The sequence below is a fragment of the Cinclus cinclus genome, chromosome 2 (assembly GCF_963662255.1).
Source record: "Cinclus cinclus chromosome 2, bCinCin1.1, whole genome shotgun sequence".
Lineage (NCBI taxonomy): Eukaryota > Metazoa > Chordata > Aves > Passeriformes > Cinclidae > Cinclus > Cinclus cinclus.
The window spans coordinates 51928970-51947469 of record NC_085047.1 but is presented as its reverse complement, the minus strand read 5'-3'; the positions used below and the strand labels follow the sequence as shown (position 1 = coordinate 51947469).

Genomic DNA, 18500 nt, shown 5'->3' with positions numbered 1-18500 from the left:
GATGCATCACAAATAACTTTTGTCATACAACACACTGCCTCTATCACATCAAGAACTCTGATACTTCAGATGAAAAATGGGTGATCTCTCGCTCTCTCTAACACGTAAAGACTACTTTCTTTTGGAATAATTCCTTAACAATTTTCTTTAAAAGCAATAAACATTTCTTGTGCATCATAATGAAAAACAAAACAAAGTACATTAGCTGGATTACAGTTCACAGAGAGATTTCCTAGACTAATACTTCACGTTGTCAATGGGTAGAGGATTACATTTACAGCATTATTTAATTTATTTTTTTTTCCCCCCAAGAGTTAAAAATCAGGCAAAATTTCACAATTCTTGTTTCCTAATATGGGTGAAAAAAGATGGCTTTGCATAGATACCGAAATTTTTTCAAAGAATTGCTGTAAAATCTAGTCACTAATCAGCAAAATGCTTCTTACTGATTCTGTGAAAACTCACAGATTTGACCAATTCATGCACCTTAAAAAAATCTCAACAACAATCTAATACTCATGATTGGTTTTACAAAAGGCAAACTACTAAAATACCCAAATAATGAACATACTCTTGACCCATGGCTGAGCAGGTAACTTCTGGTTAGGGAAGACAAAGCATCAGCACTCAAGACTCTAGCTTATGAGCTAAAAAACCATTGTAACATGTCCTTTTCTTAAGTGCTGTTGATTTTGTTGTTTTACAAATCCAGTAACTGAATCTAATAATATCACTTTTGGAAGAAATTAGAACATCTGCTTAGAGAAGAAAATCACTCTGATAAACTAAGAATGAAAGAATTCAATTACCTAAACACAGGCACCTTAGGACATTTTAAGTAACAAAAGTTTGGGTTAGAGACGGTGTCCAAAGTGTAGCATTTTTTACTTTTTATCAGAGCATTATTGAAACCACTATTAGCATTTTCTTTTGAGATGCTTTTCTGCACCACAGCTGCTATGACTTTGCAGTTAGGAAGGCAGAACTGGTATGACTACAAATCAGGAAAGAAGTTGAAAAGAGAGAGGAAAAAGGAACAAAGGCTTCCTAAGTCAGGTCGAAGAAAGCATGCTAATTAATTTTTTAAAAAGAATCAGAGGGTCTACCTGTCTACCTCTGCAAAAGCCCAGGAGGTTCTTGCAAGTATTTTTTCAGATGTTCCTGCTCAGTGCAAATGTCTGTAGGACATTACATTCTGTAGGACATCCAAAATGGCTAACTGGACTTTATGTGTGATATCTTAAATTGCCTAAAAAAGCCACCAAGAAGATATCTATATGGAAGCAAATAAATCTCTTCTTACATCTTCATAGGTGGAAAATCTCATCAATTTATCTTAATTTTTTATTCATTATAAAAATGTTTGAAACTTGCCCAACTATCTATGCAAAACTAGTGAAAAACATAACGATGCAGAACCAGGAAGAAACTAGGATTCATGTTTCATGCACTGTTTCACTGCAAAGTAGCTGCTACAAGATTTATTAAAGACTCTCAACCCTCCATTAATCCACAAATAAGGGAATAATAGTTACTGCTACAATTTCCTCTCACTTTTAGGTGTAAATTTATATAACACATTCTTGATCCTGAAAGATTACCTATATATGTGAAGAGGCACCTGGTATTCTTTTTTCCATTTTGTTTTTAAAAGATGAAAGCAACAGATTGAAACTACCATTTTTTCAGTGCCAGCATTACTGTTGCCTTTGCGATGGCCATTCATGTCATTGCATGTACTTTAAGAACTGGATTAACATGTGGAGCATTTTTTTTATATTCTCTTGGATCCCAAAGGAATCTTTCTCAACCCCAAAGTGCAGGAAACTGAAAAACAAACACAAAATGAAATGGATGCAGGGGCAGTAGTTCGAAGACTTATGCTACAGCCGAGTGGAATCACAGCACAGTCATTTACTTATTAGCAGCTAAGTGCTTGAATGACTAGACTACACCTCATGTGGTTTTGGTGTAGCTCATATCATGAATCTTCTGAACTTTAGAGAAAGAGCTTGAAGATTTTTCCGTGCCTCAAAAATGGTGGTGTCAATTACATGCTGAAGTAAGAGAAGCCTTTGACAAAATCATGTACGAGACAACTACCTCTATACAAGAATGCATGGATCTTTCTTTCCTTGAGGCTCCCGCTTGGTAGGGCAGTGGGAATGACTCAGAACAAGGTGGGGTGTAGAAGACTCAGAGGCTGTCTAACACTGACAGTGTTCAAGAATGATGACAACACTTCTTTGTGCTAAAAATGAATGAAAATTTAGTTTTTAACTTTATTGATAAATAAATTTAAAAACTGTCTTCATACATAATCACTAAAGATTGTGATTTTAGACATTCAGTTTGATTACTTCCAGTATGGCTTTGCTGTAAATACTTTATATTATGCAAAATTCTATTAAATTCTATTAATAAAAAATATACTAAATTATTAGGACAATGGAAATTGCCACCTTCCTGTCCCCACTTAACTTCTCCTAATTTATTTTGTCACTGCTTGAAAAGTGTCACTGCATAAAGAATGCAGCAGTACCATTTCTTGAAAGAAGGTTCAGATGCAAACCTGCTATGAAACTCTTCATGCAGAGGACAGGAGATGAATAACACAGTACAGATATTACTTGAAATTCAGTTGGTTTTCTTATAAAACATGAGGTACATTCAATTACTCTCTGATATTATCCCAATTTTTACTTTTGAGTACATTTTCCAAGGCCTATTTCTTTGAAATTCTCCATGCTCCAGTAAACACACACACAAAAAAAAAAAAAAAGTAAAAAGGGAAAAATCAATCCAGGCATCTTAAATTGATTGCAGAAAATTTCCCCTGGAAAAAAGTAGTGGAGGGGTGAAAAAGGAACAACTAGACTTGGAATGTTAAGAACTTATTCCAATTTATATTGTATTTCTTTCCAAATAATCTTTGCTTACAATTTGAACTACAGGTGCTACTGTGTCAATCAATTGTATCTTTATTGGACTTCTCCATTTCTTAAATGTATCTGACGTTAATTCTTTTTCTGGTACTGAACATTTTGTGAATTTTCTAGTCTAAGATGTTGATAATTCAGTCAACACCTCAACTCTTTGATCACTGCATTGTAATTAAAACTTACTGAGACAGATAAAATTCTACTATACCAACTTTCTTCTTTCTAGACCCTGAATATATTTGGTGGAAAATCTTGTATGGAGCTGAACAGGTGCTAGCTTTCATCTGGAGAAAGAAATGGAAACTATAAAAATGTGTTTGCAATTCACAACATGCATATAATTTAGCTCAGGTTTGAGCACCATGTTGTGGAGTTACCTCCTAAAATCACCAATAACGTCTTATCCAAAAATCGCCAATAACTTGCTTTACTTCATTTAGGAGGGAACATTCAAAAGAAATGTTACATGATGTACGAAATGTTTTGTGGGTTTTTTTATGGCAGAAAACCATGTTTATTAAAAGCAGGAAAAAGCAGGTAAAAACAGGAAAACTGATTTCAAGACGCATAGTTTTTTGAGGTGATTATACTGTTTTTAAGATCATAGAACTGTCCCTAGCAGTCCTAGAATTTACCAAAAGATATCAGAGTCTGAAAACCTTGTATTATTGTTGGGAATGAGTATCAGATCTAAGAATTCCAGTAACATTGCCTCTACTATTCTCTCACATTCACATACATGCTGCTGATAGAGGATAACTAAAATGTATATTTGATCTACTATTTCAATAATTTTGAGATCAATTTTATGTTTTTGTAATCAGTCATCCATTTTAAAAGTGGCTATTTCCCACAATAAGCCAGTTGCACAATGACTGACGACATACTCCTGGAAGGAAAATCTGCAAGTATTGGAATACTCCTGGACTCTGGCCAAATCCCAGAAAGGAAAAGAATGTGAAACTTTCATAACACTATGCATGTGAATATGAATTTAATAAAACAAGGCTAATAGAAAGGTTTAGATTACAGTTTCACAAGACTGCAGCCTCATTTTCCCTCTATTTTCTTGACTTGAAATAATATGCTAATTTTTCGCTTTCTAGGAAACACACAGAACCACTGCCCTTCTGAGCACCTGTGGTAGTTGTCCAATTTATCTTGAAAATGAAGTGAAACATTCCCAGAGGAATGGTAAATACCAATTTCATTGGTGTCTCGGAAGAAAAAAAGAAAAAAAAAATCTACAGTTCCAAAAGCATGTATATTATTCAAACAACACTAGGGAAATGGTCAAATTTATTTAGAAAATTAGTCTTCATCATGCTGTAGAAATTCTGCATATCTTCTAACACAGACAAAAGATATGTGCTACAAAATAAATATATCTCCACAACTTCTAGAGCTTATTTCCTCACTGGAAAAATATTTTTTTTAATTAAGAGATGCCAAAATTATTATTAACAACATGCATGCTATGCATGGCAATTAATCCTAGATGCTAGTCCACTTTTTACTCAACCACTCTTTGATGTTAGAGATAGATGGCTTATTTGAAGTCTTCTCAAAATCAATCAATCAATCAATCTTTGGATGTACAGAAAAGTACTCCTCATATTGTCTCCATTACAGAACATCCCATTATAGTGAACCCCCTGAAAACTATGGTATATTTATTAATAATGATGGGCTCCAGTAATGAACTTTATATCCTTTCTCAGGTCTTTAACAAATACCAACTCACTGACTTTTTAGATATTTCCTCCTGATCCAAGATCCTTCTCAATTGTGTAGGCAGCTTTATAGAGAAATCAGGGGAAGACACTTTGCCACATGAAATATGGATAAGCTGATTCTTACAGTTTTCTGATTCTGCCTATTTTGCAATGAATCCTGAAGTTGCTCAGATCAGCATCTCACTGCTGAGTATTCTTTAATATTTTTTGACAAAAGTACTCTGACAAGGAAAGGCAAGAGAAAGGACCAGAAGTTCCTTCATAACTCTGGTAAAAGATGAAAAAGAAAACATCCTGCTTATTACTAAAACACAGAATTTTATGAATGTATGGGAACCTGTAAGGACACCTCACAAAATGATAAAGAAAGTAAAATCGCTCAACAAGTAGGAAAGAATATACTAATGGTTTCCATTTGAAAGCTAGATTATCAGAAGCATATGATCAAGAGATGAAGACAGATTGGTCTGGAAGACATTCCACACATGGACAATGCAAGAAAAAAAAAGGAAAAAAACAAATGAAAAACTATTACCTTTTAGAAAATAGTTTTTCAGACTATTTACTAGAATTCCATATAGCAGGTGACAAATGCAGAGGGGGTGGGGTGGGGGGGGCGGATAAAAAAAACACCACAAAAACCAAAACCACTTAATTTTAGAGAAAAACAAACAAACATAAAAAGGGATAATTTTTTTGCTTCTTCTGTAGCTTGTACTAGAGTACATTTTAGAAATTACACTACATGTGTATAACAAGCTATTTGTGTATAGACGATGTGGTGAATTATGAAGAGCCCAAAATCAACATTAGAACCTCAGTATGTGTTTAAGCTGTACCATATTTGATCCTGCACAAGGACACATGGGCCTTTATGTAGTCCAAATAGGATGAGAATATTATAGAAAGTACTCGCTTCACCTACAAAGATTTCAGTTATTGATCTTAAATTTGAACCTGTGGCAAATTTGAAGATACAGAGCTTCAATTTGGAATGACACTGCTGACAATTTCATACGCGTTTCTAGTGCCTTGTCCAGCATATGAAAATCTGTTGGAGTTTTTTGTTCATTTTAACTTCTTGCTCTTGCTCTAACTTCTCCCATCAAATGCCAAAATTCCTTTATTGTATCTTGACTGTCACAGAGGCAGCCTGAATTTCCTAGAGCCCCAATCTGCTTCCTGCTATAAGCTACTGGCTTCATGGCTACCTTAGAAGCATAATCAGTTGAAAATAACTTTTTTACTCAGAGTTAATTTTTGGTTTGATGTGACTGTTTCAACCATTAAATACACTGATGAAAGGGATCAGCAGCAATATGGAGCTAGGCATGGAGAAGATATGATATATCTGCAAGTGTGATCTTGGCCAGAGAGAAGCCTAAACTGACCACTAAAACTGTAGCCCAAGAATATGATTCCATTAGATGCAGAGATCTGAATTTACATCTTGCTGCCATGAAAACACAAGTTGTGTTTTCCCTTTTCCACTCTGTGCTCCAAATTTTTCAATCCTGAATCCTTTTCTTTGAGTAGCTCTGGTGGCTTTTGGTCAAGGCTCTTAGCTTAACCTACTAAACCAGGGAACAAAGGTCTGATCAGTTTTCACATGCATTTGTGAGTTAGTCTTGTAAGTATGGTATGAAAGTGGGATTAGCAGAGAAGATGTTACAGGATGGTGGAAGTAGTATAGCAGATACAGAACTTTGTTATGATAAATGTTTTAAAGATATGCTGGAACAATATTGAAACAACGAGTTTCCCTATGTTTGCACGTGTGTTTCTATGCATCATTCCCCTCTATAATATAACATTTTAATTCAGACTTTTGCAGTGATAAAAAATGAATATATATGTAATATTTCCACTAGTACAAAGAGCCAGTGGAATAATGCAATAGAACAAATGGGAAAATGCAAGCAAAACACCCAACTTGTTCCATGGTAAGGAATAGAGAGATAGAAAAATTATATCCTCATAGGATTTTGCATAACCAACCCTAATTTCCTCACTGAAGATATATCAAACTTAATTTCCTAGTAGATTAAGTTGCAGGGATTTTTTTTCCCCCCCTTAGATTTAAGGGAAGCAATTATTTTTTTTACGTATCTTCAGCTTTTCCTATTGCAGTTGGTGTCAAAAAGACAAACAGCAAACACTTCTGTAACTGTTCTGATAGCACAGTTATTCTGAAAGGGCTATCACTTATTTAACAAAAATTATAGACTATTAGAACTCTAGGAATACCTCTGAAGGGAGAACAAGAAGTATAATTAAAGTTGAATCTAATATAGGCAACGAGAGTTTTTTCTGTGACTTAGGACAATGAGGTATTTCTCCGTATAATAGTTGTATTTTTAAACAGATTGAGTAATAAGATGTCTTAAATAATAAGACAGTATTTTCTTTTTAAGAATATAAATTTTCCTTGTTAATAGATAAGGTACAGAAAAGTACAAGTGGCATAAGATAAAACTCCTTTGGGACACAACTACTCAATTTCATCAGAAGCTGTCTCCCCAAAGAGAAGAATCTGCAAAAGATCTGGAAGTAATTAGAAACAATTGTAGTGTTTTGGTAAGGGACTGAAAAAAGAGAAAAAAAGAGTATGGAAAAAAAAGTAATTGAAATCTAAATCTGATATAAGAAAGAACTACACTGCAAAAATTGATGCATTTCTCTTAAACTGCATGGCTTATTGAAGAAATCTGCCACTCCAACAGCAACACAGCTGTGATATGCTCAACTAGGCTGAGGGAACAAAGACCAGCTAATGAAGCACAGATCTTGTCAAATGTAACACATCTTCATCCATTTTATGTTAAAATAGATCAAATCCAAATAAAAGTGCCTATTTTAGGAAAAGTGAAAATCATTACATGTTTATTATCAATTATCTAGACATTTTTTGAAGTACTTGGATGTGTGATTATGGTTCATATAAGAAATACAGAAAAGAAAGCCTTCAAATTAACCAAAATTTTAATCCAGCGCAGTAGGTATTACTAGGAAAAAAGTATAATATAATAATATAACAAGAAAGATTCTGAAAACACAGACTAGTGCTTTTTTTTTTTCCCAAACCTACAAATGATGTATCATTCACACAAGAGTTCCTTTAAAAGTTAAAACGTATTTTTCACAGAAACTCCAAATTCCTTTGGGGGAAAGGCTTGATTGCATATCCCTCAGAGCCTAAAAAGCTGCCCATATGAACTGAATTATCCATGACATGTACCTTCAGACATTTGTAATGTGATATTTCATGTAAATTTAGACCATACCTTGGTTGTGAGCCTCTGGCAATGTTGATTTTATTCAGGAGCTCAGATAAGAAAAAAAATTCTGACATCCTTGCTAATCTGTAGTCGTTAACATGGAATTTCCAACATAAAAAGCATAAAAGCATCTAATTTGCTGTAGCAAATGAAAGGAAAACAAACTTTGCATTTCCCTTTCCTTTTCAATGTCTAATGTTTCTCTGCTCTGTGCAAACAATTGTACTTTTCAAAGGTTTTTATTATCGTCATCTATCTTTTGAGCGACGCATTTCAAACTTCCCCACATAATCTGCAAAATGCCAATTGGAATATGAAGTATTTACCCATATTAGGAAGAAAAGCCCTATTTACATTGGGATTATTAAAAACCACAAACTACATACTTTATATAGTCTTTCTGGCTCATATTGCTTGATTTGTCATAAGGAAAAACTCAGGTAGCACTGTCTCTTCTTTATATAGAGATGATTTATCCTCATTTGCTGTGGATGAGATATCTGGCTGTCATTCTCTTCTAGCCACTCCATGCATTAGTATTTTCATAGCATTTATCTCATGCTTTCTTTTGACAGATAGTTTTAAAGTGTAAATAGCCAAAAAAAAAATAAAAATTAAATCTTCCCTGTAGATGAATAGAAGTATAGACTGGTTCGTTTGCACCTATGGAATTAACCACTATGCTCTGTGGAGATGCTACTGCTCCGAAGAATATTCCAGAGGTCAGGAAGGTGAGGGGAGGAGACTTCAATTTGCACCACTATGGCCCCCTCTTGACCAGATCCTGTAGAAACAATCACCATGACTCCCCCAACAGACACTACAGCACCAGCTCCTGAAGTACTTACTAATAAATGGACATCTGGAGACAAAATCCTCCATATTTAGAAGACAAGGAAACAACCCTGAAGTATCAAATAGGGTATAAAAACTAAAAGCTTGCCATTTCCCCAAGTAATTAGGCAGATGGAAAAGTGCTATTCCAAGCAAACACTGAAGAAAATAAATAAAAGTCTGAAGCTTCAAAATTATTAGGCTCTTCCCATTATTCCAGGTGTAAAGGGAATCTTATTTTTAAAATAATTTGAAATAAAACCCAACATGCATAGTAGTCATAAAAATAACAAATTGATTTTTGCTGCATTTGTTACAGAGCTTTACTGAGATGTCTAAAGAAAGAGCATTGCAGAAAGAGCTTAAATTTCTCTCTCTTCCTTTCAATCAATATTTGAGGCAAAGTTTCATCTCTAGGGCCCTTAATGGCAGGAATTCCTGGAGCCAGCAAATGAGTAATGTTAAACCTATGATTAGATGATGAGGCCATCAAAGACACTAGACCCTAATGCTACATTCCACTTTATTCCTGAGAACTGCAGTAAAACCAAAAGCTAGAGAAGAAAGGACTGCAAGTTATTCTTTCACTCGAAAAAATGTTTCAAGATCTGCTAAAAAGAAAAGAAAAAAGTTGTATGACATGAACATTGAGCTCAAAAGCCTTAATGGATTTTTTGGAATTCTCTTGGAATTCAGGACTTCACCATTAAGTAACAAATTTTTCAAGTACCCTGCTAGAGAAGGTTTGAAGTTCAAATCCCACTGAGGATTCCTGCCAGGGATGTATTTTTCTTTTACTTTACCCTAACTGATATCCCTCTAAAAGAGGAAGGAAAAAAAAAAAAAAGGAAGAGGAAAAAAGTAAAAAGGAAAACAAGATTTAATGATTTCCTTATGACACAAGCTTGAAGAAATGCAACCTACAGACAGGGAAGGTAAGTTGAAACACTCTCCCCAAAAACCAGTTCTAAATGTTTATTATTTTCAGTTAGATTTCTCAAAAGTAGATCTTCATTTCTGTTGTCCCTAGAAACGCCTTTGTTTACAGTATATTTTTGGTGTATGCAGTCAATGTGCAGTAGTGAATGTTTAAGAAAAGCTACAAAGTAGTCATCTTCTTTGATAATTATATAATAAGTTAACCTGGGCATTTTCTATACAAATTTGTCTTGAGTTGAACTGAAATTACAGTCCTCTGGGGAACCTAGTTAATGAAATGCTGCTATAAGTTTTTCGACAAATATAAAAAACCTGTAAAATTATTTGGATCTGTTGGGAAGTCATCTTTTTCTTACATTCTCCAAAGTGAACAAAGATATAAAATGTTTGCTGATAACTTCTTACTGGCAGTTCAAAGTAAAAGGGTATATAAACAATATTAACCAGTCACACTTCTATCAAAACAAATAATATGAAAATTGAGAAATAAATAATCCAAACAATATGAGAAACTAGTTTGGCATTCAATATTTTATTTTTGAAAGCATTTCAAAACATTAATTGATTTGGATTTCTGAGAAACCCATTACTGCTGTGTTAAAATCCTAAGAATTAACCACAGAATTCTTATATAGAAATGCTCTGCTTTTGCCAGTTCTTGAGGACTAACTAATCCATGTTTCTCTGCTTTTTATATACTGACAGCTACATAAAATATTTAATGTTATGTCATGTATATCAAAAGTAATAAAGTCAGCACAAAGTAAAGTTTTAAAAAAATCACTAATTCAAAGACAGATTTCAACATAAAATTATGACCAGAGTATCCTACTTACATATTCTGAATAAGAACAGGCTTGAATGAGAGCTCACACAGAGACAATACATAATGTACATCCATACACTTTTAGATCATAAATGCAAATATACCTTGTAACACCCTGTGAATATAGAAAAACTATAGAATGTATATCTAAAAAAAAAAATCTACCATTTTTATATTATCAGAAGAAACTAATTTGTATTTCTCTTTTGTAATGAAATGGAAGAATGAAACAAACTGCCAGATACAATTCTCTGGCTGGCAGTGATTACACAAGCAAATTAATACAAGCAAAACCAGAGACATCTTACCTGTGAACAGAGCAGCATAACCAGTTCAACCACTGAAGTACTTGACTTCATACAAACAAGACCTGCAATAAACAATCAAAAATTAGTTTAAAAAGTGGTGATACTTTGATGTTACAGCTCCATGGTTCCAGAGACCCATAAAATAGATAAAATGTATATTTTTTATAACTCAAACAGACTAAAGTTTCAAGCACAATTAACTGAGAATTTCAGATTCAAGAATATTTAAATGTTCATAAGAATCACCTGGAATAATCTAGACCAGTCCAGGACAGAATGTCTTCAAATTATTTTTGGCATTTAGCTTAGTTATTTAAATAAATAAACAAACAAACAAATAAATATTGGTATAATCCAAAGCAATTTAATGTATAATAAACATAAATTAATAGCTTTTGAATAGTAGATCATGTAAATTCTTAAGAATAAAGTGATCAGTTAATAATAGGCAAAGAATAGAGCCTCTGCTTGGACATTATTTTAATTTTCATCTGGTAATTGAAAGCTTGAGTATTAATGAAAGAGGTATTCATGTGAAATCCTACTTTTATTGAAATCAAATGCCATACTTTTAGGGCACATTTCTTAAACTTTGAATTATGTAGTCTGTTACTCATTGTTTTGTACTTAATTTAAATAATACATACCTAGTAACATTGTCACTATTGCAAATACTTGTTTGCTGCTTTGGAATGTAAATTTACTTTCTGAGAGAAGAATGCCACGTCTATGTATTTTAAAGATGCATTGTAAGGACGATTGCAGGAAATTTAATTTCTGCTGTTAACTTCGCATGTGCTAGTTTCTGTTATCTAAAACCATATAGGCATTGATATGATGTTTTAGGCCATGGAAACACTTTGGCTGTGTTATAAAAAGGATAAATTTACAAATAAACTTACAAGTAAGGACTAAATAGGTGGCTGGAAAGCAAATTGATGTGCTTTAAGGTTTCTACAGACAGTGATTAGAGACAAAAGCACTCCTACGTGGTAGCATGTATATTTATTTTGGGTAGAGGATAAATACCCTTTTGTGCCCATTTTGCTAACAAGCCTATCCTTATTGTACAGTAACACAGAACAAGCTGTAAGAAGCCACTAGGCTTCAATTCTATCAGATATAGGGGCAGACAGTTAATGAAATAAGAGGCAGATGTGCAAAGCTCATTTAGGGAGACAATTGCTGTAATTGATCAGCTATTCTCATGCTCAGGTGCTAGAGGATCAGAAAGATTAATGAGATACTTATCACCTGCAGGCTACCTCCACTGTTTGGAAGCTGACAAAGAAAATCCAAACAGAAGAATGAACTCTACAGTTAAGCCAATGCAGGTAGGACAGACACATCAAGTATTTCATCATAGAATGTTGTCTGATTTATTACTCATTCACGTCTTATACTGTAAAACTAAAAACAAAACAAACAAACAAAAAAACCCACCAGGCAAAACCAAAAAAACCCAACCAAAATAACCCCCTTTCTGTCACACACTCATCTTTCAAAATCAGAACTCAGGTGTACTGAAACATGACTAAGGCAAAATAATGCCCTTGGAAACCTATCCCCATGCTACAGTCTTCTAAACTTGTACATGTTCTTACTTCTGATTTTACATCAACAGAAAAATGTATCCAGAATAAGCACCATACACAGTTATGAAAAAGAAAGCAACTAAATTACATAAAAGTGATTATGCATCAGCAGTAATGTCTTTTTATCTTCACCAGGTATCCAAAAAGAAAACTTGGTATTAAATATATGCTTTGAAGAGAAACACATAATGAATATTTTCTGGCTTAATAAATTAAATTAGAAGTCTTTAACTTTCAAAGACAGTTGGGGATTCTTATGCTACCCGTGCAGCTTAAAAATTTTTGAAAAAAAATTGGAGTATGGACCAAAACAAAGATGCCTAAAGTGGCACAAAGCTAGAATAAACACTCATGATTATCATCCAGATAACAATAATAATCTAGTCCTAATAACATAAAGCTGCAGACATTGCAAACCATGACTCTGTTTGAAGGAGTCAGAATTGCTAGACCAAGATTATCTATTTGCAATAATAATTTTTGTACACTCTACCTAACTTTTTAATTACTTGATGCTCTAAGTGGTCATCTGACCTCAAACTGATGTCTTTTCACTATTCCTCTGGACATTACTTGATAATTTTTATATATGTCACATCTAATCAACTGCAAGCTTGGAGGTAGCAGTCCGTCGCTAGAAAGGAGAATCAAACTGATTTTGGTGAAATTCAGAAAAAGAAAAGAGAAGGATACAGAACTGACATCTGGTTAGCACATCAGCAGGCCCGTTACTTATAAACAGCTCTTTAATTGCCTGCTGAAGAAATAACCCATTGGTAACAGCCATTAACACCTCTCCTAACCACTAGTATTAAAAGAGGCTCGTTTCCATGTCCAAAAGAAACAAATAATTATCTTAGATACTGTTGCACTTTTCTCATATGAAAATACAGAGAAAGACAGGAAGGCCTCATTAAAGAAGGTCACTGTGTCAATGATGTTTGTCTCAGTCTACTGCAGAAATTAAGTGTGCAGCTCTCTACTCATAAATAAAGATAATTGGGAGTGGCCCAAAAAATGGAGAATCCTGTGCACCTTGATGGTCAGTAAGAAGGAAATAGAAAGAGAAATACTTTCTGTTCACCTATAAGTACTCATATCATATATTCCTTGAAGCAAAACTGAATATAGAAATGTGAAATATTCATAGCAGAGCCTACATTTCACTTTATAAATTTCTTACTTATCAGCCCCCTAATCCTACTTCAGGGACTCCCTTCACTGAAACGACGAGGGAAAGTGTATGCCCTCCATTATATGCTCCATTTCCTCCATCCTAGCTGCCAAGGGCTCTGTTGTGCTTCTTCCCATTTTCACTTCTTCCTGATTGAGCAGTTAAGATTTGAAGTAAATAAAGATTTTTTTTCCTGTTACACAAAACAAAATTAATCATCAAAATCTACTGTCAGAGTTGTTGTGCAGTGAATAGTTGAGAATGGATAAAAACAAATCAGACTTAATGGAGGACATATCCATTTCTGCCTATTAGGAGAAAACTGTCAGAATGCAATCTCTGTTGGCATTATGAAGATCCCACATCATCAAAAGCTGCAGGAGTAAGTTTAGGAAGAATGCAATCCCTGTCCTATTTAACTTTTCCTTTGTAGACCAGAAAAAATAAGAATTTTATTACTCTCCCAGTTTCTAAATTTGCACCCTCCTCTCTTCTAGCAGTTCAAATTGTGTGGATTGAGTAATTTCTTTGGTCAAAGAACAGGAACAAAAAAATTTCCCCCAGTGCACATTCTATATTCTGACAGACAAAAATTAAAAGAGGGGTAGAAAAGTTATCCTTTTCCAGACGGTGCAGAAGACATAAACAATTTGAGGTCTCTTCATAAAATTAAAAATAGAATTTGTAGTATGAATCAGAATAAATACCAATTTTCCAATTGTTTTTCTAAGTTCCAAATGTGCTAACAACTGTATTTTTTCTTCCTCTTTACCATTTTGCAGTGTTTTTAGTGTGTGCAAAACTTTATTAGTTTTAATGCAATGAGGACAAAAGATAGAATAAGCTTGGAAAAATAATGGCTTCTCTGATTGAAGAGAGCACACAAACCTATTTTCAGTTCTCTTCCCCCTCCTTAACTCTAATGAGAAAAAGTATTTGCCACTCAAACTAAAACTGTTGCCTGCATTCTTCAGCTGCAGATAAGTTCTTCCCATACCATCTGTATCAAATGCCATTTAAGGAAGCTAATGCAATTACTAAAATACAAGTGGATATTTCCTGCATACAGCAAGGTTAAAAAGGTCACTGTTGAACTGAATGGAGTGCGTGCTTTTTACATTTGCTGCTCTTAGTACTTTTCTTCATGGTCTATTCTCAGTCCATTAAATATAGCCATCAAAATTCAGCAATTTGATGACAACAATGACCACCACATATATGGATGCAAAAACTGGGAGCATCAAGTGCATGACCTTGGCTAATCTGGAATAAATGATGTATGCCAGGCAATTATCTTGAAATGCTCTGGTTTATTTGACTTCTTTTTCAGTGTTCTTCTGTTGGCCCAAAGATATGCTAATTATTTCTTTTCACTATGACTTATTAATGTCTAAAAAAAGATTAATTTCAACTATACTGTTTAAGTCATGCCGATGGCATTAATGAAGTCATGGGTTCAAAATTTCCAAGTCACCATGCTGAACTAGTCAGTGTGAATTTCCATTCTGAAGAAATATAATGTAGACTGATAAAATCAATTTTTAAAAAAAACCCCTTATGAAATAAGATCATGGTTTTGAACTTCTTTTTATTATTATTAATACAATGTGTGTATGAGTCTAACTGAATACCACCACAATTTCATCTGGTATTTATCAAGGTTTGCCTGCATTTTCCTTCAATGATTTTACTTTGTGTCAACTTAAACCCTTATTGGAACTGGAATCAATTGTAATACTAGCAAAAACAAAACTAAATGTTTTTATAGCTCACGTTCATCTTAGGAAAAAAAAAAAAAAGATGTAATTAACAAAATCTTGGAGCCTGCAGAAATCTTTCACTCAATTATAGCTTCTGCATATCTGAAAATCTCAGGTATTGCTAGATAAAACGTTTGAGAAAGTTTAATTAATTTAATTCAGTTCACAGAGAAAAATTGGTCTTTTTTACTCTAGAGCATGTCATCAAAAACTCTAGGAGCATTGTACAGTACAAGATGTTTATATGAAAAAGATACACACATGCTATTAAATCCATTATTTTAGTTACACATGAATAGTGTGTAAATTGTACCTAGAAATGAGCAAAAATACCTAAAACTAGACAGAAAAGAAAATCAAAGAACACTGTAATTCTTCTTTGTAACTTTTTTCCCCTAAGGTAAGTTTTCTCTATTTCCTAGTGACATAGTCTTTCATGTACCTTAAACAAAACTGTATTCTTTCAAATTGTTCACAATAATTATGGGTAATTAATACTGTGATATCTCTTCCCATAATCCTCAGTGATTTCTGTGCCATGAAACAGAGTACGAATTTCCTACCGGTAATTACCACTCACAAATTGGGTTTTCATTTTTGATAGACTATTCCTTTATACTTTATTCAGCATTTGTTAGGAATGGCACAAAAAAGTTTCAAGGACATTTCACTGGGCACAGAAATTAAAGCACGTTTTTGCCATGAAAATACTAGGAAAAAAGTGATGGTGATATTTTGGTTGGAAATGTGAGTTTTCCTTAAAATTTTTTTGTTCTTTCTAACCCTCTTTCTTCTGCCAGCAAAACCTGGCACACAATTTCTTGAAATATATTTCTAAGTCCAATTTATAATAAAAGAAAAAATAACCTTAGGACTCCTTTTTCTGATCAAAAGAAGTTATTTGGATAATTTAAATCTACATGATTCCCTCTCTTCCGTAAGATGTCATTCAGAGAAAATTAGATTGAAATTAACGTTTTTCATGAATTATCAAGTGCTGGAGAGCACCCTACAGATCTGAGAGGAGACAGTATGGAGAGAAAATAGAAGACTGGTGAAAAATTTGAAAGTAAATGCTAAGCATGCAAAACTTAAACAGCAACAACAGATGTTCTTATTCCAAACCAAGAAATTATTTGGGGTCTGGGGGGAGGGAGGGGAAGATATGTATTAAACAGAATGTAGAGTTTTGCAAGATTACGCTCAACATTGGTTTTAGAACCATACATATGTCACATATTTTGTAGGCATTTAAATTACACTAATGATCTTAATTTATGAAAAGCAAAGGCTGGGAAATATTCAGGATTTGCAGAAAGTCTGCAGATGGAAATCACAGCAGTGTTGCAAAATAATTATAACTTTGCTTTTAGTAGATGAAAAAAACCCAATATTCCAAAGAATGTTAACTCACTAAAATAACAAAGTCAGGGTTATGGATTTAACAATTCCTTCAGCAGCCTTGACTGATACTATCACCAACTCTAGGGACCATGAAGGATGGCTGTATTAGTACTTTGGACCATTCTTTGTATGGGCAGATCTCCTTTACAGAACAGAAGGGCAACACAGAAAAATACATTGAGTGTGAATTTGGCTCAGTGTTTTATAGCTGATCAAAACGGTTACAATTCTTCAAGGATTTTTTTGTTTGTTTGTTATGGTGAAAGACACTGCACAATACAAGCAATATTCTTTTTACCTGGTATCTGGAAATGTAGGAAAGGTATCATCCAGGTTATCAGATGGAGTATCTTTAAAATTTTATCATAAATCTTTAGAATGGACATCTTAGAATAAACATCACAAATAAACAGTGATAAATCAACAAAGCCCCCCAGATTTTAACCCAAAACCAAACTCACATGGGTTAGCCCTTTTAGTCAGATTTGTAAAATAAAACAGATCTTAATATTTGGACAATATTTAAAGGAGTAAGAATGGTATGTAATAGTCTCTTGAATTATTTTATTAAAGTGAGAAAATTTAAACTTCTCCTCCACTGCCGTTATTAAAAAGGAATCTAAATACATACTGGAAAACTTCCAGATGGAATCACAGAATGGCAAAAACCCTTGAGAGTGTACCCACAGAGAGGGGACTTATTACAATGCATACATGATTTAGTTTTTAAAATTACAGACTTTCATACAGTAATCCCATGAGCTGTAACAAAATTGACAAAACTGATGCTACTGCCGCACTCTTCTGAGGAGTCCAGCCTTAACCTAACCTGTGGATCTTCTGATAATTTTCCTTTAGTGTAATGGGATGCACAAGTTCTCATTCACCAAATGAAAAAGAGACCACTTCATCTATAAAATAAAATCCACTATCATTGTTGAGTTTAATATACGACAGAAGATTTTCAAAACGATTTTCAAAAGATTTTCAGTTTTTCATTTAATATCTGTGGTAATTTTATATTTGGCCAATGCTCCACTGGGATTTACTCAAGATATGCATTTGTGTTTCACTGTCATTCTCTTAAAACAGTATTTCTTTGGACAGAACTCTTTCCAAATATCTTCCAAATCTTTCTAAATATTGTGGTATAGTGAAATAATTTGCTAATCCAACTTTTATAACAGATGGATCTAAAATTTACATCAATCTATCATGTATTGGTTGAGAAATTGTTGTAATCAGCATTAACAACACAAAATAACACAAAAATATTCTTTTTTATATAAAATAATTCAACACAAATATTAATTATAAGAAAACAATTCCCTGTTAAATTTAAGTGAAGCAGATTTTTTAAATGGAATTCTAATAAATGGCACATTTATTAGAATTTGTTTGTAAATAAATGTGTTTCCTCATCTTCTAAAGTCCTCTTCTAGGCTACAGGCAAAAGCACCCAAGCCGATAATCACGCTTCACTGCAGCTGATCAAACAAAAAATATTTCTAACCTTGAAAAGGTCTACAAAATGGAATTTTGCTAATTACTAAATGAAAACAAGTGATATCAAAGAAGTTGCCGTATATTTAAAACATGGGAAAAAGAGATTTTCTTATTTAAATGAAGAAATATTTAACATACCTCTCCATTCTCTTTTTTCCTCAGTTTTTCACCTCCTCTCAAATCTGAGTTAGAGGAAAT

The 18500-nt window shown here is 33.5% G+C and overlaps 1 protein-coding gene across 4 annotated transcripts in view; it reads right to left on the bottom strand.

Moving 5' to 3' along the window:
• Positions 1 to 18500, bottom strand: part of NBEA (neurobeachin) — a 448312-nt gene that overhangs the window by 231051 nt on the left and 198761 nt on the right. For all 4 annotated transcript variants that reach the window (XM_062487643.1, XM_062487641.1, XM_062487644.1 and 1 more), the window contains one exon: positions 10864 to 10925. In XM_062487643.1, the coding sequence (XP_062343627.1) occupies positions 10864 to 10925 (62 nt within the window). The remainder of the gene's footprint in view (positions 1 to 10863; positions 10926 to 18500) is intronic.